Source organism: Coregonus lavaretus (genome assembly GCF_964263955.1).
Source record: "Coregonus lavaretus genome assembly, chromosome: 5".
In the NCBI taxonomy this organism is placed as follows: domain Eukaryota; kingdom Metazoa; phylum Chordata; class Actinopteri; order Salmoniformes; family Salmonidae; genus Coregonus; species Coregonus lavaretus.
In genome coordinates this window covers 51061741-51083152 of record NC_139992.1, presented here as the reverse complement: position 1 = coordinate 51083152, position 21412 = coordinate 51061741, and the positions used below count along the sequence as shown (strand labels likewise).

At 41.6% G+C, this 21412-nt stretch overlaps 3 protein-coding genes across 5 annotated transcripts in view; 1 reads left to right on the top strand and 2 right to left on the bottom strand.

Moving 5' to 3' along the window:
* Positions 1-1416, bottom strand: part of LOC311129183 (E3 ubiquitin-protein ligase MARCHF4-like) — a gene marked incomplete at both ends in the record, with an annotated part of 32903 nt that extends 31487 nt beyond the window's left edge. The window contains one exon of the mRNA XM_084161496.1: positions 976-1416. Coding sequence (XP_084017622.1) covers positions 976-1416 — 441 coding nt within the window. The remainder of the gene's footprint in view (positions 1-975) is intronic.
* The window catches only part of LOC311129748 (neuron navigator 3-like), a 753845-nt gene that overhangs the window by 558218 nt on the left and 174215 nt on the right, over positions 1-21412 (bottom strand). The window lies entirely within an intron of this gene.
* Positions 15796-21412, top strand: part of LOC311129511 (SWI/SNF-related matrix-associated actin-dependent regulator of chromatin subfamily A-like protein 1) — a 32173-nt gene continuing 26556 nt past the window's right edge. The window contains exons 1-6 of the mRNA XM_084161809.1: positions 15796-16597; positions 16680-17145; positions 17299-17349; positions 17528-17794; positions 20250-20300; positions 20949-21132. Coding sequence (XP_084017935.1) covers positions 16088-16597; positions 16680-17145; positions 17299-17349; positions 17528-17794; positions 20250-20300; positions 20949-21132 — 1529 coding nt within the window. The 5' untranslated portion in view covers positions 15796-16087. The remainder of the gene's footprint in view (positions 16598-16679; positions 17146-17298; positions 17350-17527; positions 17795-20249; positions 20301-20948; positions 21133-21412) is intronic.

Sequence of the window (21412 nt, the reverse complement as noted above, 5' to 3'; positions counted from 1 at the left end):
CCACTGACGTGGTGACCCCTGTCTACCCAGAGACCACTGACGTGGTGACCCCTGTCTACCCAGAGACCACTGACATAGTGACCCCTGTCTACCCAGAGACCACTGACGTGGTGACCCCTGTCTACCCAGAGACCACTGACGTGGTGACCCCTGTCTACCCAGAGACCACTGACGTGGTGACCCCTGTCTACCCAGAGACCACTGACGTGGTGACCCCTGTCTACCCAGAGACCACTGACGTGGTGACCCCTGTCTACCCAGAGACCACTGACGTGGTGACCCCTGTCTACCCAGAGACCACTGACGTGGTGACCCCTGTCTACCCAGAGACCACTGACGTGGTGACCCCTGTCTACCCAGAGACCACTGACGTGGTGACCCCTGTCTACCCAGAGACCACTGACGTGGTGACCCTTGTCTACCCAGAGACCACTGACGTGGTGACCCCTGTCTACCCAGAGACCACTGACGTGGTGACCCCTGTCTACCCAGAGACCACTGACGTGGTGACCCCTGTCTACCCAGAGACCACTGACGTGGTGACCCCTGTCTACCCAGAGACCACTGACGTGGTGACCCCTGTCTACCCAGAGACCACTGACGTGGTGACCCCTGTCTACCCAGAGACCACTGACGTGGTGACCCCTGTCTACCCAGAGACCACTGCACCCACTGATGTAGGGCTCTCTCCATGCATGCCTTACAGATGGAGGCGGGCTGCAGGTGAGCCATTCTGAGGGTCCTGGAGCAGTGGAGGATTATTACCCAAAGGAAGTCTACGGGCCGTTTATTCTGATGTCATACCTTCTAGAAGAAGTAGCCTTTACTGAGATTAAAAGCTCCTCAGCCACATGATTCTGACACCAACCCTACCCTGGCTCTTGGGCGACGCCACCTGAGTACTCATATTATAGCAGCAAAACAAAGCCACATCCCCCTAACAGTGTTGGGTTAAGGCTCTTTATTCAATATCACCGTTTCAGGTCCCTGGAAGCAGATCCTGCAGACAGGTGACCGGATTCCGCCGCTGTCACCATAACTGCACAAGGAGAACCTCTGTTCCAGCCTGTCCTTAGCCCAGCTGTCAGAGGAGCTGCTGCAGTGTAATACCCCCGACGGCTCTGCTGCTGTGGCATCCACCCAGCCTGAGCCCCCCACCAGTCTGTCTCTCTCCAGCCCGCTGGCGCCCCCCGGTGCCGGGGCAGTCCATTTGTCCCCCGGCCCCTGATGAGCCCTTAACGTGTCGTTGTCCGGTATACTGACGTCTGAAGGGACCCCGGTCTCACGGCTGTCCGGTATGTGTCCGGTCATGGGGATCGGTGTCGTTACCGGAGCCGGTGGCCGGAGTAACAGCACCTTCAGGTCACCGAATAGGACGCAACAGCGGTTCTTCAGCATGTCCGGACCACGCAGCATCACTGAGGAATTCACAGCACCATGCGATGACACTGACGCTAATAAGCTCCTCTACAATTCCTCAAATAAAACGTGTTGTCTACTTAGGGGAGGTGTTACCCCCAAAAGTCCAAACTGCCTTGGCACCTTTCCCATTAATACCACATTCCATTGGTGCAAACAAGTATCTGAAGCCATTGGATATTTGAGTTGTTTCGGCTATAACATCAACGAATAGTTAAAACAAGCTTTCAGAATTTCGTCCCCAAAGATTCGTCTATTCCCACAGTATCTTCCAGAGTGGTCCTAGAGACAGGCATCATCCCATTGGTTCATTGTTGATGTCAGGTGGATAACCATTGAGAATGTCTCATTGATGTGCCATTCATCACAAATGTATCAAAAATCTGTCCGGATAATCCAATTTCTGTTCATAGACAAAGTTAGACAAAGCAAAACCCTGTCTGTCGTTGGAATGCTGTCCCAAGCTTCCAGTAGCCTGTCTGTCGTTGGAATGCTGTCCCAAGCTTCCAGTAGCCTGGCTGTCGTTGGAATGCTGTCCCAAGCTTCCAGTAGCCTGGCTGTCGTTGGAATGCTGTCCCAAGCTTCCAGTAGCCTGTCTGTCGTTGGAATGCTGTCCCAAGCTTCCAGTAGCCTAGCTGTCGTTGGAATGCTGTCCCAAGCTTCCAGTAGCCTAGCTGTCGTTGGAATGCTGTCCCAAGCTTCCAGTAGCCTGTCTGTCGTTGGAATGCTGTCCCAAGCTTCCAGTAGCCTGTCTGTCGTTGGAATGCTGTCCCAAGCTTCCAGTAGCCTAGCTGTCGTTGGAATGCTGTCCCAAGCTTCCAGTAGCCTGTCTGTCGTTGGAATGCTGTCCCAAGCTTCCAGTAGCCTGGCTGTCGTTGGAATGCTGTCCCAAGCTTCCAGTAGCCTGTCTGTCGTTGGAATGCTGTCCCAAGCTTCCAGTAGCCTAGCTGTCGTTGGAATGCTGTCCCAAGCTTCCAGTAGCCTGTCTGTCGTTGGAATGCTGTCCCAAGCTTCCAGTAGCCTGGCTGTCGTTCGTTTTCAATCCATCCCCATCGCTTTAGTGACCACCGAATGTCCATGTTCAAAGAACAAAAATGGTGTGTGTGTGTATCCATATATTACACTTCATCCCAGTTTTCGGACTGTCCTAATGTTAGGTGCATGCATTCCTTGTAGGTGTCTGTCTGTGTGATCATTGGCTGCTGATTTGTGCTCGCACTGCAGTTTCAGCACCATGATTCCTGGGACGGCTGCCGAGCACAGCACGTCACCACAGCACAGAGTGATGTAGAGCGGGAGAACCATCTGCTCAGAATCATAACAGGAGGAAGCTAGCCATCGTCATTCCTGTCCATGTAGTGTCCGCATGTCCAGAATAGACTACAAATAAGAGAACATACGCTACAATATTATAATTAAGTGTGCTTGATGAAGGCAAAGCACAACTCTAGATTTATTTGATCAACTATCACAAAATAACTTTGCATAAATTAGCATAAAATAACCCACCAACAGTAACTCTTTAACCATTCAAGTTGGACACCAAACCAACATGTTCAAGTTAGAGACACCAAACCAACATGTTCAAGTAGAGACACCAAACCAACATGTTCAGGTAGAGACACCAAACCAACATGTTGAAGTTAGAGACACCAAACCAACATGTTCAGGTAGAGACACCAAACCAACATGTTCAGGTAGAGACACCAAACCAACATGTTCAGGTAGAGACACCAAACCAACATGTTCAGGTAGAGACACCAAACCAACATGTTCAAGTTAGAGACACCAAACCAACATGTTCAGGTTACAGACACCAAACCAACATGTTCAGGTAGAGACACCAAACCAACATGTTCAGGTAGAGACACCAAACAAACATGTTCAGGTTAGAGACACCAAACCAACATGTTCAGGTAGAGACACCAAACCAACATGTTCAGGTAGAGACACCAAACCAACATGTTCAGGTAGAGACACCAAACCAACATGTTCAAGTTAGAGACACCAAACCAACATGTTCAGGTTACAGACACCAAACCAACATGTTCAGGTAGAGACACCAAACCAACATGTTCAGGTAGAGACACCAAACAAACATGTTCAGGTTAGAGACACCAAACCAACATGTTCAGGTAGAGACACCAAACCAACATGTTCAGGTAGAGACACCAAACCAACATGTTCAGGTAGAGACACCAAACCAACATGTTCAGGTTAGAGACACCAAACCAACATGTTCAAGTTAGAGACACCAAACCAACATGTTCAGGTAGAGACACCAAACCAACATGTTCAAGTTAGAGACACCAAACCAACATGTTCAGGTTACAGACACCAAACCAACATGTTCAGGTAGAGACACCAAACAAACATGTTCAGGTTAGAGACACCAAACCAACATGTTCAGGTAGAGACACCAAACCAACATGTTCAGGTAGAGACACCAAACCAACATGTTCAGGTAGAGACACCAAACCAACATGTTCAAGTTAGAGACACCAAACCAACATGTTCAGGTTACAGACACCAAACCAACATGTTCAGGTAGAGACACCAAACCAACATGTTCAGGTAGAGACACCAAACAAACATGTTCAGGTTAGAGACACCAAACCAACATGTTCAGGTAGAGACACCAAACCAACATGTTCAGGTAGAGACACCAAACCAACATGTTCAGGTAGAGACACCAAACCAACATGTTCAGGTTAGAGACACCAAACCAACATGTTCAAGTTAGAGACACCAAACCAACATGTTCAGGTAGAGACACGAAACCAACATGTTCAAGTTAGAGACACCAAACCAACATGTTCAGGTTACAGACACCAAACCAACATGTTCAGGTAGAGACACCAAACCAACATGTTCAGGTAGAGACACCAAACAAAAATGTTCAGGTTAGAGACACCAAACCAACATGTTCAGGTAGAGACACCAAACCAACATGTTCAGGTTAGAGACACCAAACCAACATGTTCAAGTTAGAGACACCAAACCAACATGTTCAGGTAGAGACACCAAACCAACATGTTCAAGTTAGAGACACCAAACCAACATGTTCAGGTAGAGACACCAAACAAACATGTTCAGGTTAGAGACACCAAACCAACATGTTCAGGTAGAGACACCAAACCAACATGTTCAGGTAGAGACACCAAACCAACATGTTCAGGTTAGAGACACCAAACCAACATGTTCAAGTTAGAGACACCAAACCAACATGTTCAGGTAGAGACACGAAACCAACATGTTCAAGTTAGAGACACCAAACCAACATGTTCAGGTAGAGACACCAAACCAACATGTTCAAGTTAGAGACACCAAACCAACATGTTCAGGTAGAGACACCAAACAAACATGTTCAGGTTAGAGACACCAAACCAACATGTTCAGGTAGAGACACCAAACCAACATGTTCAAGTTAGAGACACCAAACCAACATGTTCAAGTTAGAGACACCAAACCAACATGTTCAGGTAGAGACACCAAACCAACATGTTCAGGTAGAGACACCAAACCAACATGTTGAAGTTAGAGACACCAAACCAACATGTTCAAGTTAGAGACACCAAACCAACATGTTCAGGTTAGAGACACCAAACCAACATGTTCAGGTAGAGACACCAAACCAACATGTTCAAGTAGAGACACCAAACCAACATGTTCAGGTAGAGACACCAAACCAACATGTTCAGGTTAGAGACACCAAACCAACATTTTCAAGTTAGAGACACCAAACCAACATGTTCAGGTAGAGACACCAAACCAACATGCTGAAGTTAGAGACACCAAACCAACATGTTCAAGTTAGAGACACCAAACCAACATGTTCAGGTAGAGACACCAAACCAACATGTTCAGGTAGAGACACCAAACCAACATGTTCTGGTTAGAGACACCAAACCAACATGTTGAAGTTGGAGACACCAAACCAACATGTTCAGGTAGAGACACCAAACCAACATGTTCAGGTTAGAGACACCAAACCAACATTTTCAAGTTAGAGACACCAAACCAACATGTTCAGGTAGAGACACCAAACCAACATGCTGAAGTTAGAGACACCAAACCAACATGTTCAAGTTAGAGACACCAAACCAACATGTTCAGGTAGAGACACCAAACCAACATGTTCAGGTAGAGACACCAAACCAACATGTTCTGGTTAGAGACACCAAACCAACATGTTCAAGTTGGAGACACCAAACCAACATGTTCAGGTAGAGACACCAAACCAACATGTTCAAGTAGAGACACCAAACCAACATGTTCAGGTAGAGACACCAAACCAACATGTTCAGGTAGAGACAGCAAACCAACATGTTCAGGTAGAGACACCAAACCAACATGTTCAGGTTAGAGACACCAAACTAACATGTTCAGGTAGAGACACCAAACCAACATGTTCAAGTAGAGACACCAAACCAACATGTTCAGGTAGAGACACCAAACCAACATGTTCAGGTAGAGACACCAAATCAACATGTTCAAGTTAGAGACACCAAACCAACATGTTCAGGTTACAGACACCAAACCAACATGTTTAGGTAGAGACACCAAACCAACATGTTCAGGTAGAGACACGAAACCAACATGTTCAAGTTAGAGACACCAAACCAACATGTTCAGGTAGAGACACCAAACCAACATGTTCAGGTAGAGACACGAAACCAACATGTTCAAGTTAGAGACACCAAACCAACATGTTCAGGTTAGAGACACCAAACCAACATTTTCAAGTTAGAGACACCAAACCAACATGTTCAGGTAGAGACACCAAACCAACATGCTGAAGTTAGAGACACCAAACCAGTCATATAACCAGTCACTACCACTACTATAACTATAACCAGTCACCACCACTACTATAACTATAACCAGTCACTACCACTACTATAACTATAACCAGTCACTACCACTACTATAACTATAACCAGTCACCACCACTACTATAACTATAACCAGACACTACCACTACTATAACTATAACCAGTCACTACCACTACTATAACTATAACCAGTCACTACCACTACTATAACTATAACCAGTCACTACCATTACTATAACCAGTCACTACCACTACTATAACTATAACCAGTCACTACCATTACTATAACTATAACCAGTCACTACCACTACTATAACTATAACCAGTCACTACCATTACTACTGTAGACACTACCACTATTTTAACTATAACCAGTCACTACCACTACTATAACTATAACCAGTCACTACCATTACTACTGTAGACACTACCACTACTATAACTATAACCAGTCACTACCACTACTATAACTATAACTAGTCACTACCACTACTATAACTATAACCAGTCACTACCATTACTATAACTATAACCAGTCACTACCATTACTACTGTAGACACTACCACTACTATAACTATAACCAGTCACTACCATTATCACTGCAGACACTACCACTATTATAACTATAACCAGTCACTACCACTACTATAACTATAACCAGTCACTACCACTACTATAACTATAACCAGTCACTACCACTACTATAACTATAACCAGTCACTACCATTACTACTGTAGACACTACCACTATTATAACTATAACCAGTCACTACCACTACTATAACTATAACCAGTCACTACCACTACTATAACTATAACCAGTCACTACCATTACTACTGCAGACACTACCACTATTATAACTATAACCAGTCACTACCACTACTATAACTATAACCAGTCACTACCACTACTATAACTATAACCAGTCACTACCACTACTATAACTATAACCAGTCACTACCATTACCACTGTAGACACTACCACTATTATAACTATAACCAGTCACTACCACTACTATAACTATAACCAGTCACTACCACTACTATAACTATAACCAGTCACTACCATTACTACTGCAGACACTACCACTGCTATAACTATAACCAGTCACTACCATTACTACTGCAGACACTACCACTACTATAACTATAACCAGTCACTACCACTACTATAACTATAACCAGTCACTACCACTACTATAACTATAACCAGTTACTACCACTACTATAACTATAACCAGTCACTACCACTACTATAACTATAACCAGTCACTACCACTACTATAACTATAACCAGTCACTACCATTACTACTGTAGACACTACCACTATTATAACTATAACCAGTCACTACCACTACTATAACTATAACCAGTCACTACCACTACTATAACTATAACCAGTCACTACCACTACTATAACTATAACCAGTCACTACCACTACTATAACTATAACCAGTCACTACCACTACTATAACTATAACCAGTCACTACCATTACTACTGTAGACACTACCACTACTATAACTATAACCAGTCACTACCACTAATATAACTATAACCAGTCACTTCCACTATTATAACTATAACCAGTCAATACCATTACTACTGTAGTCACTACCACTACTATAACCAGTCACTACCATTACTATAACTATAACCAGACACTACCACTAGTATAACTATAACCAGTCACTACCACTACTATAACTATAACCAGTCACTACCATTACTACTGTAGACACTACCACTACTATAACCAGTCACTACCACTACTATAACTATAACCAGTCACCACCACTATTATAACTATAACCAGTCACTACCACTACTATAACTATAACCAGTCACCACCACTACTATAACTATAACCAGTCACTACCATTACTATAACTATAACCAGTCACTACCACTACTATAACTATAACCAGTCACCACCACTACTATAACTATAACCAGTCACTACCACTACTATAACTATAACCAGTCACTACCACTACTATAACTATAACCAGTCACCACCACTACTATAACTATAACCAGACACTACCACTACTATAACTATAACCAGTCACTACCACTACTATAACTATAACCAGTCACCACCACTACTATAACTATAACCAGTCACCACCACTACTATAACTATAACCAGTCACTACCACTACTATAACTATAACCAGTCACTATCACTACTATAACTATAACCAGTCACCACCACTACTATAACTATAACCAGTCACTACCACTACTATAACTATAACCAGTCACCTCCACTACTATAACTATAACCAGTCACCACCACTACTATAACTATAACCAGTCACCACCACTACTATAACTATAACCAGTCACTACCACTACTATAACTATAACCAGACACTACCATTACTACTGTAGACACTACCACTACTATAACTATAACCAGTCACTACCACTACTATAACCAGTCACTACCACTACTATAACTATAACCAGTCACTACCACTACTACAACTATAACCAGTCACTACCATTACTACTGTAGACACTACCACTACTATAACTATAACCAGTCACTACCACTACTATAACTATAACCAGTCACTACCACTACTATAACTATAACCAGTCACTACCACTACTATAACCAGTCACTACCACTACTATAACCAGACACTACCATTACTATTGTAGACACTACCATTACTATAACTTTAACCAGACACTACCACTACTATAACTATAACCAGTCACTACCACTACTATAACTATAACCAGTCACTACCACTACTATAACTATAACCAGTCACTACCATTACTACTGCAGACACTACCACTACTATAACTATAACCAGTCACTACCATTACTACTGTAGACACTACCACTACTATAACTATAACCAGTCACTACCACTACTATAACTATAACCAGTCACTACCACTACTACAACTATAACCAGTCACTACCACTACTATAACTATAACCAGTCACTACCACTACTATAACTATAACCAGTCACTACCATTACTACTGCAGACACTACCACTACTATAACTATAACCAGTCACTACCATTACTACTGTAGACACTACCACTACTATAACTATAACCAGTCACTACCACTACTATAACTATAACCAGTCACTACCACTTGTATAACTATAACCAGTCACTACCACTACTATAACTATAACCAGTCACTACCACTAATATAACTATAACCAGTCACTACCACTACTATAACTATAACCAGTCACTACCATTACTACTGTAGACACTACCACTACTATAACTATAACCAGTCACTACCACTAATATAACTATAACCAGTCACTACCACTACTATAACTATAACCAGTCACTACCATTACTACTGTAGACACTACCACTACTATAACTATAACCAGTCACTACCACTACTATAACTATAACCAGTCACTACCACTACTATAACTATAACCAGTCACTACCACTACTATAACTATAACCAGTCACTACCACTACTATAACTATAACCAGTCACTACCATTACTACTGCAGACACTACCACTACTATAACTATAACCAGTCACTACCATTACTACTGTAGACACTACCACTACTATAACTATAACCAGTCACTACCACTACTATAACTATAACCAGTCACTACCACTTGTATAACTATAACCAGTCACTACCATTACTACTACAGACACTACCACTACTATAACTTTAACCAGTCACTACCACTAATATAACTATAACCAGTCACCACCACTACTATAACTATAACCAGTCACTACCACTACTATAACTATAACCAGTCACTACCATTACTACTGCAGACACTACCACTACTATAACTATAACCAGTCACCACCATTACTACTGCAGTCACTACCACTACTATAACTATAACCAGTCACTACCACTACTATAACTATAACCAGTCACTACCACTACTATAACTATAACCAGTCACTACCATTACTATAACTATAACCAGTCACTACCACTACTATAACTATAACCAGTCACTACCATTACTATAACTATAACCAGTCACTACCATTACTACTGTAGACACTACCACTACTATAACTATAACCAGTCACTACCACTACTATAACTATAACCAGTCACTACCATTACTATAACTATAACCAGTCACTACCACTACTATAACCATAACCAGTCACTACCACTAGTATAACTATAACCAGTCACTACCATTACTATAACTATAACCAGTCACTACCACTACTATAACTATAACCAGTCACCACCATTACTACTGCAGTCACTACCACTACTATAACCAGTCACTACCACTACTATAACTATAACCAGTCACTACCACTACTATAACTATAACCAGTCACTACCACTACTATAACTATAACCAGTCACTACCATTACTACTGTAGACACTACCACTACTATAACTATAACCAGTCACTACCACTACTATAACTATAACCAGTCACTACCATTACTACTGTAGACACTACCACTACTATAACTATAACCAGTCACTACCACTACTATAACCAGTCACTACCACTACTATAACTATAACCAGTCACTACCACTACTATAACTATAACCAGTCACTACCACTACTATAACTATAACCAGTCACTACCACTACTATAACTATAACCAGTCACTACCACTACTATAACTATAACCAGACACTACCACTACTATAACTATAACCAGTCACCACCACTACTATAACTATAACCAGTCACTACCACTACTATAACTATAACCAGTCACCACCATTACTACTGCAGACACTACCTCTACTATAACTATAACCAGTCACTACCACTACTATAACTATAACCAGTCACTACCACTACTATAACTATAACCAGTCACTACCACTACTATAACTATAACCAGTCACTACCACTACTATAACTATAACCAGTCACTACCACTACTATAACTATAACCAGTCACTACCACTACTATAACTATAACCAGTCACTACCTCTACTATAACTATAACCAGTCACTACCACTACTATAACTATAACCAGTCACTACCACTACTATAACTATAACCAGTCACTACCACTACTATAACTATAACCAGTCACCACCATTACTACTGCAGTCACTACCACTACTATAACCAGTCACTACCACTACTATAACTATAACCAGTCACTACCACTACTATAACTATAACCAGTCACTACCACTACTATAACTATAACCAGTCACTACCACTACTATAACTATAACCAGTCACTACCATTACTACTGTAGACACTACCACTACTATAACTATAACCAGTCACTACCACTACTATAACCAGTCACTACCACTACTATAACTATAACCAGTCACTACCACTACTATAACTATAACCAGTCACTACCACTACTATAACTATAACCAGTCACTACCATTACTACTGTAGACACTACCACTACTATAACTATAACCAGTCACCACCATTACTACTGCAGACACTACCTCTACTATAACTATAACCAGTCACTACCACTACTATAACTATAACCAGTCACTACCACTACTATAACTATAACCAGTCACCACCATTACTACTGCAGACACTACCACTACTATAACTATAACCAGTCACTACCACTACTATAACTATAACCAGTCACTACCATTACTACTGTAGACACTACCACTACTATAACTATAACCAGTCACCACCATTACTACTGCAGACACTACCTCTACTATAACTATAACCAGTCACTACCACTACTATAACTATAACCAGTCACTACCACTACTATAACTATAACCAGTCACTACCACTACTATAACTATAACCAGTCACTACCACTACTATAACTATAACCAGTCACTACCACTACTATAACTATAACCAGTCACTACCACTACTATAACTATAACCAGTCACTACCACTACTATAACTATAACCAGTCACTACCACTACTATAACTATAACCAGTCACTACCACTACTATAACTATAACCAGTCACTACCATTACTATAACTATAACCAGTCACTACCACTACTATAACTATAACCAGTCACTACCACTACTATAACTATAACCAGACACTACCACTACTATAACTATAACCAGTCACTACCATTACTATAACTATAACCAGTCACCACCATTACTACTGCAGACACTACCACTACTATAACTATAACCAGTCACTACCACTATTATAACTATAACCAGTCACTACCACTACTATAACTATAACCAGTCACCACCATTACTACTGCAGACACTACCACTACTATAACTATAACCAGTCACTACCACTATTATAACTATAACCAGTCACTACCACTACTATAACTATAACCAGTCACTACCACTACTATAACTATAACCAGACACTACCACTACTATAACTATAACCAGTCACTACCACTACTATAACTATAACCAGACACTACCACTACTATAACTATAACCAGTCACTACCACTACTATAACTATAACCAGACACTACCACTACTATAACTATAACCAGTCACTACCACTACTATAACTATAACCAGTCACCTCCACTACTATAACTATAACCAGTCACCACCATTACTACTGCAGACACTACCACTACTATAACTATAACCAGTCACTACCACTATTATAACTATAACCAGTCACTACCACTACTATAACTATAACCAGTCACTACCACTACTATAACTATAACCAGTCACTACCACTACTATAACTATAACCAGACACTACCACTACTATAACTATAACCAGTCACTACCACTACTATAACTATAACCAGTCACTACCACTACTATAACTATAACCAGTCACCACCATTACTACTGCAGACACTACCACTACTATAACTATAACCAGTCACTACCACTATTATAACTATAACCAGTCACTACCACTACTATAACTATAACCAGTCACTACCACTACTATAACTATAACCAGACACTACCACTACTATAACTATAACCAGTCACTACCACTACTATAACTATAACCAGACACTACCACTACTATAACTATAACCAGACACTACCACTACTATAACTATAACCAGTCACTACCACTACTATAACTATAACCAATCACCACCATTACTACTGCAGACACTACCACTACTATAACTATAACCAGTCACTACCACTATTATAACTATAACCAGTCACTACCACTACTATAACTATAACCAGTCACTACCACTATTATAACTATAACCAGTCACTACCACTACTATAACTATAACCAATCACCACCATTACTACTGCAGACACTACCACTACTATAACTATAACCAGTCACTACCACTATTATAACTATAACCAGTCACTACCACTACTATAACTATAACCAGTCACTACCACTACTATAACTATAACCAGTCACTACCACTACTATAACTATAACCAGACACTACCACTACTATAACTATAACCAGTCACTACCACTACTATAACTATAACCAGACACTACCACTACTATAACTATAACCAGTCACTACCACTACTATAACTATAACCAGACACTACCACTACTATAACTATAACCAGTCACTACCACTACTATAACTATAACCAGACACTACCACTACTATAACTATAACCAGACACTACCACTACTATAACTATAACCAGTCACTACCACTACTATAACTATAACCAATCACCACCATTACTACTGCAGACACTACCACTACTATAACTATAACCAGTCACTACCACTATTATAACTATAACCAGTCACTACCACTACTATAACTATAACCAGTCACTACCACTATTATAACTATAACCAGTCACTATCACTACTATAACTATAACCAGTCACTACCATTACTATAACTATAACCAGTCACTACCACTACTATAACTATAACCAGTCACTACCACTACTATAACTATAACCAATCACCACCATTACTACTGCAGACACTACCACTACTATAACTATAACCAGTCACTACCACTATTATAACTATAACCAGTCACTACCACTACTATAACTATAACCAGTCACTACCATTACTACTGTAGACACTACCACTATTATAACTATAACCAGTCACTACCACTACTATAACTATAACCAGTCACTACCACTACTATAACTATAACCAGACACTACCACTACTATAACTATAACCAGTCACTACCACTACTATAACTATAACCAGTCACTACCACTACTATAACTATAACCAGACACTACCACTACTATAACTATAACCAGTCACTACCACTACTATAACTATAACCAGACACTACCACTACTATAACTATAACCAGACACTACCACTACTATAACTATAACCAGTCACTACCACTACTATAACTATAACCAATCACCACCATTACTACTGCAGACACTACCACTACTATAACTATAACCAGTCACTACCACTATTATAACTATAACCAGTCACTACCACTACTATAACTATAACCAGTCACTACCACTATTATAACTATAACCAGTCACTACCACTACTATAACTATAACCAATCACCACCATTACTACTGCAGACACTACCACTACTATAACTATAACCAGTCACTACCACTATTATAACTATAACCAGTCACTACCACTACTATAACTATAACCAGTCACTACCACTACTATAACTATAACCAGTCACTACCACTACTATAACTATAACCAGACACTACCACTACTATAACTATAACCAGTCACTACCACTACTATAACTATAACCAGACACTACCACTACTATAACTATAACCAGTCACTACCACTACTATAACTATAACCAGACACTACCACTACTATAACTATAACCAGTCACTACCACTACTATAACTATAACCAGACACTACCACTACTATAACTATAACCAGACACTACCACTACTATAACTATAACCAGTCACTACCACTACTATAACTATAACCAATCACCACCATTACTACTGCAGACACTACCACTACTATAACTATAACCAGTCACTACCACTATTATAACTATAACCAGTCACTACCACTACTATAACTATAACCAGTCACTACCACTATTATAACTATAACCAGTCACTACCACTACTATAACTATAACCAATCACCACCATTACTACTGCAGACACTACCACTACTATAACTATAACCAGTCACTACCACTATTATAACTATAACCAGTCACTACCACTACTATAACTATAACCAGTCACTACCATTACTACTGTAGACACTACCACTATTATAACTATAACCAGTCACTACCACTAGTATAATTTATTTCACATTCATAAATACTTCAATAATAATAGAAGCTATCAAGCACACCACATTTTCTGTAGGAAATATACAGCACTATTCTAGTCAGGATCTGGCTTTGTGATATGTGAGAATGACTCCGTATACTACAAATGTGACCGATATGTATATATAGTATCACTGAATCAACAGGATGAAATACTAATGTATATATAGTATCACTGAACATGTGCCTATTTCTTATTGAACAACTAACGGTATTGAAAGAATGAACAAAAAGTTGGAACATAAAATAAAGCGCTTAACATTTGCACCACGTGACTTCCTGTTGTGGACTCTCACTTCCTTGGCGGCAGCTCCCAAACCAGAAACGGATCAATATACTTACGAAGATCCTCTACTTTTGTTGTTTTAGCGTACGTCGTATTGAGGTATAGCGCGCTAACTCCGCTACTTTTCTATTCATATTTCGCTTATAAATAAGCTTGCCGATATGGGCTGTTAACTTTGCCGACTTGTTAGCTAGCTAGATAGCTTGCTAAAACATAGCTAACGTTAGCTAGCTAGCTAGCTACAACCAGCGTAACTAACTAGCAAGCGAATAAGCAGGCTATCTAGCTCGGTAATAATGAACCATGTCTAGCTCTTTGACGGCAGAGCAGCAGCGGAAGATCGAGGAGAACAGACAGAGAGCTTTAGCGATTAGAGCGCAGAGACATGCTGATCAGTCAAACAACCAGACGCCAATATCAGTCCTCAACAACCCAGCCAGTGGCCCTCAGCAAGGCAACCAGACCCCAATATCAGTCCTCAACAACCCAGCCAGTGGCCCTCGGCAAGGCAACCAGACCCCAATATCGGTCCTCAACAACCCAGCCAGTGGCCCTCAGCAAGGCAACCAGACCCCAATATCGGTCCTCAACAACCCAGCCAGTGGCCCTCGGCAAGGCACTAGCACTCACTCTGGTCTAGCTGTTCCAAGAGGGACACCTTCTAATTCAACTCCCCGAACAGGACCAACGCATAATACTGTGCCTCAGAATTATGTCCCACAGGGTCAAGACAGGAGACCTAACCAGTTGTTTTCTAGGCCAAGGGACAAGTCTGGACAGAATTCACCAGTCTCCAATACTGCCACTAAACAGGTGAGGAGTGATAGCTTGATGTTTTGTACAGTTATATTTGTTTTTGGTTTCTAATGTACTGTTTTTGTGTTTGTCTCCTCAGGTGAAAGTAATAGACCCACTACCTCTCCCAAAGGGACAACATTCCTTGAAAGGGTTAGATGTGTTTACCAGAGGAAGCCCACCTGTGTTCAAACCCCCACAGCCAAAGACAGCAGTGTTACCTGGTCCATCTCCTTCTTCTACAAGTGCAACTGGCAGTTTCTGTGTTTCTACACCTCATCCAAAGACCTCTTCTCCTGGTCTGTCTTCCAGTTCTGGAAGTGCCACTGGTAGTTTCTATAAACAAGGAACCAAACATGGAGCCACATCCCCATCTGTCCAGAGTGCAGTGAGACGGCAGCCTTCCTCCAGCAGTACTGACATCAGCAATTCTGTACCTGCGAAGACCCCTGCCGTCACAGTCAGAGGAAAATGTGTCTCTCACTCAGAGGAGCGTTTCAGAGTGGAAGTCAGCTACCATGCTGAGCTGATTGCTGTGTTCAAAAACATCCCTTCTCGGAACTATGGTGAGTTTTAATGGATGCATTTCAATTCATCCTGGTGATTTTCCGGTTGAAAGGGGAAATACAGCTCTACAAAGTGCAATAACTATTTCCTTTCTATTCCTTACCCTTAGATTACCCACACTTGTTTTCTATGTCTTCTTGTATCGCCAACAGACCCTGCTACAAAGATGTGGAACTTCAGTCTTGAGGACCATCGTCAGCTAAGTATGAGGCCTCGGATACTTTGAGAAGATAATCAAATGTATCGGTCAAGAAAAGATGTTGTCTTTTTCCCAAATGACACTCTCTTCCCTACAGGGCTCTGGTCAAAAGTAGTGCGCTGTATACGGAGTAGGTACCATTTGGGACTGTCTAAAAAAAGGCCATGTATTTCCTGTTGTAGTGGAGGAGGCAGGCTCCATCTCCTGTGTATGTCTGAAACCTCTGGAGGGGATGGGGGGTATTGCCGTGGCGGCGGCGGCGTCGTCTAGCCGGTCCCGTGACGCTCCTGCGCCGGCGGCCCTGCTGAAGCTGTGTAGTGGCTGGCAGAGACCAGGGGCCACCGTACAGGGCCACGCCACCCTGGTGTCACGATCACGCTTCGAGGTCGACGTTGGGTACCATGTTGACGTCATCGCTGCTTTCAAACAGATGCCGTCCAAGAACTATGGTAAGTGGAACCTGTTTAGGGCTGTTGCGGTGACCGTATTACCGCCACACCCGCAGTCATGACCGCAGTCAAATTCCACCTGACCGTTGAGTCACGGTAATATCCTTTTATACACTGGACATGCGTTGGTAGTAGATTATTACAATTTAACTCGTTGGTAAAAAATTATAACAAAAATATAAAGATTTAAGTTGTCTTTGGTACTTAATTGGTCTAGCCAATACTTCAAAATTAAACTAATTCTAGTAATGGCCTTTGAGTGTGGCCTGTATTATTATGAATCCTGGATGGACTGGTTACCTAATGCTACGCTCCAAACCTTCTATAGGCCTAGGCGATGCTGTTGGTTCATTGATTGTGCAGGGCGACTTACAGAGAATTATAGTCGCTCTGGATAAGAGCGTCTGCTAAATGACTAAAATGTAAATGTAATGTAATGAATTTGTATTTCATAGGCTGACACATTACCTTTAGCTACAGAATATCTCACCACCGTGAGTTTCCATCTCCTCCCTTCTCTCCTTCATTCCTTTCTCCAGCGCGCAGAGAGGGAGGGGCTGTCAACCGTTTTAATTAAATATGTTTCGTTGTGAAAACATGTTACTATCGATGTTCACAAACAGATTTCACTTGGTTTCCCAAATTAAACACTGGGTAGCTGCAGGAACAGGGTTGGAGAGCCCATGGCATACAGAGTACTAGGTAGCTGGAGGAACAGGGTTGGAGAGCCCATGGCATACAGAGTACTGGGTAGCTGGAGGAACAGGGTTGGAGAGCCCACGGCATACAGAGTACTGGGTAGCTGGAGGAACAGGGTTGGAGAGCCCACGGCATACAGAGTACTGGGTAGCTGGAGGAACAGGGTTGGAGAGCCCACGGCATACAGAGTACTGGGTAGATACAGGAACAGGGTTGGAGAGCCCATGGCATACGGAGTACTGGGTAGATACAGGAACAGGGTTGGAGAGCCCATGGCATACAGAGTACTGGGTAGAAACAGGAACAGGGTTGGAGAGCCCATGGCATACAGAGTACTGGGTAGATACAGGAACAGGGTTGGAGAGCCCATGGCATACAGAGTACTGGGTAGCTGGAGGAACAGGGTTGGAGAGCCCATGGCATACGGAGTACTGGGTAGATACAGGAACAGGGTTGGAGAGCCCATGGCATACAGAGTACTGGGTAGCTGGAGGAACAGGGTTGGAGAGCCCATGGCATACAGAGTACTGGGTAGCTGGAGGAACAGGGTTGGAGAGCCCATGGCATACATAGTACTGGGTAGATACAGGAACAGGGTTGGAGAGCCCGTGGCATACAGAGTACTGGGTAGCTGGAGGAACAGGGTTGGAGAGCCCATGGCATACAGAGTACTGGGTAGCTGGAGGAACAGGGTTGGAGAGCCCATGGCATACAGAGTACTGGGTAGATACAGGAACAGGGTTGGAGAGCCCATGGCATACAGAGTTTGGGCGGAATATCACCTGCCGCGCAGCGAGAGGCTGCATGCTCCTCAAACAGTGGTTGATGTGTGAAGTGAAATAAGTGTTCTTATAAGCCCAGACGTTTCAATCCTGAGTGAAATCAGTTTTGATGGTTGCTGCTAAAAAAAAGGAGGATCCCAGCTGCTACTATATATATTCATCAGCTGCTCCTCTATAAAACCGGAGTAGCCTAACCAGCATGATTTCAACTGCAGGAAAGCGGCCTCCATTCGCTATTCCAGTGCCCATGTTCCTACCCGTTTGATAATGGGTCATTCTAAATCGAAACATATTAGTAAAGATGAAATAGAGAAAATGATCACTTGATGAGAGAAAAGGGCCTGAGGCAAGGAACAGAGTGTTGCGGCTTTTAAATAGTCAATAGCCTGTAGTCGCATCATGCAGCCCACATGTTTAGATTTTTAAGACATTCTAAGGTTTGTGTCATTCACAATAAAATTAGCCAAATAACTCTAAATCTAGCTTATAGGACCTGTTTCAAATGATCACTTTTACGCTCAACATAGCCACTTCATCATAATAATAATAATAATATGCCATTTAGCAGACGCTTTTATCCAAAGCGACTTAGTCATGTGTGCATACATTTTTACGCACTCGCTCCGGAATGGGAAAAATATCCTTTCTATTTTATTCAGCTAAGTTCAATTATATTCTTCTTAAAATAATATAAATAATGGTACGGGACTTATAAGCATATCTTGTCTGCTAAATTAACTAGCCTATGGCATAGAGCATAAGAGCTGTTAAACATATTTATGTTATTAACGATTACCGTGATACTTTCATTTGCATGACAATAACCGGCTGACAGAATTTCATGACCGTCACGGCCCCAGAGCTGTTTGTTCATTTTCAATAGTTTTCAAGCGTATTATTTTATATTCATATATTCATCAGTATGAAGTTTTGGATAGCTCTTTGTAATATTATGTATTGTCTCTTCTGTTAAGATATGAAGACAAGGAAGTGGAGCTTCTTGCTTGAGGATTATAAAAGACTTAGTGAGTATTATCCTGTTGTAGTCATTGGTTAGACACTTCATGGTCATGTGTCCTCTAGCCTTCTCTGCTGAATGTTCTGCGTTCTATAGGCAGGGAATGTTCTGCGTTCTATAGGCAGGGAATGTTCTGTGTTCTATAGGCAGGGAATGTTCTGTGTTCTGTATTCAGTGAATGTTCTGTGTTCTATATTCAGTGACTGTTCTGTGTTCTATATTCAGTGACTGTTCTGTGTTCTATATTCAGTGACTGTTCTGTGTTCTATATTCAGTGACTGTTCTGTGTTCTATATTCAGTGACTGTTCTGTGTTCTATATTCAGTGACTGTTCTGCGTTCTGTATTCAGTGAATGTTCTGTGTTCTATATTCAGTGACTGTTCTGTGTTCTATATTCAGTGACTGTTCTGTGTTCTATATTCAGTGACTGTTCTGTGTTCTATATTCAGTGACTGTTCTGTGTTCTATATTCAGTGACTGTTCTGTGTTCTATATTCAGTGAATATTCTGTTCTATGTTCAGTGAATGTTCTGTTCTATATTCAGTGAATGTTCTGTTCAGTGAATGTTCTATATTCAGTGAATGTTTTGTGTTCTATTTTCAGTGAATGTTCTATGCTCTGTGTGACTCAATATTCCGTGTCCTACTTCCCAGTGGATGCTCTTGGTACCATTCCATCAGTAGAGATTGAGCCTCTCCCTAAGGTTGTGGTCCAGGCGTTCTCTGCCCTGTTTGAAGGCAGCCAGACGTGGCCATCAGAGGTTCCTGAAGCTGACCTGTCCTCCATCGACCCCTCATTGACACGTAGTCTCATGCCCTTCCAGAGAGACGGTGTCAAGTAGGTGTTATTCTCACTGTTAACATTACCATACAAATGGGTGTTATTCATTAGGGCACACCATAGCAAAACGTTTAGCAACGGAAAGCAGAAATGAGCGTTTCATATTGGACATTTCCAATCCCACTTTTCCGTTTTTTTTCTCCTTCGTTTTGTGCCTAATGAATTCAACTCTTATGTATCTGGTTCTTCTTCGCAATAGCCAAAAATAATGTTTTATATTGTGATAATCAGTCTGTTTGTATTAAACCTTGGTTGTCTCGCCAGGAATACAGAGTTT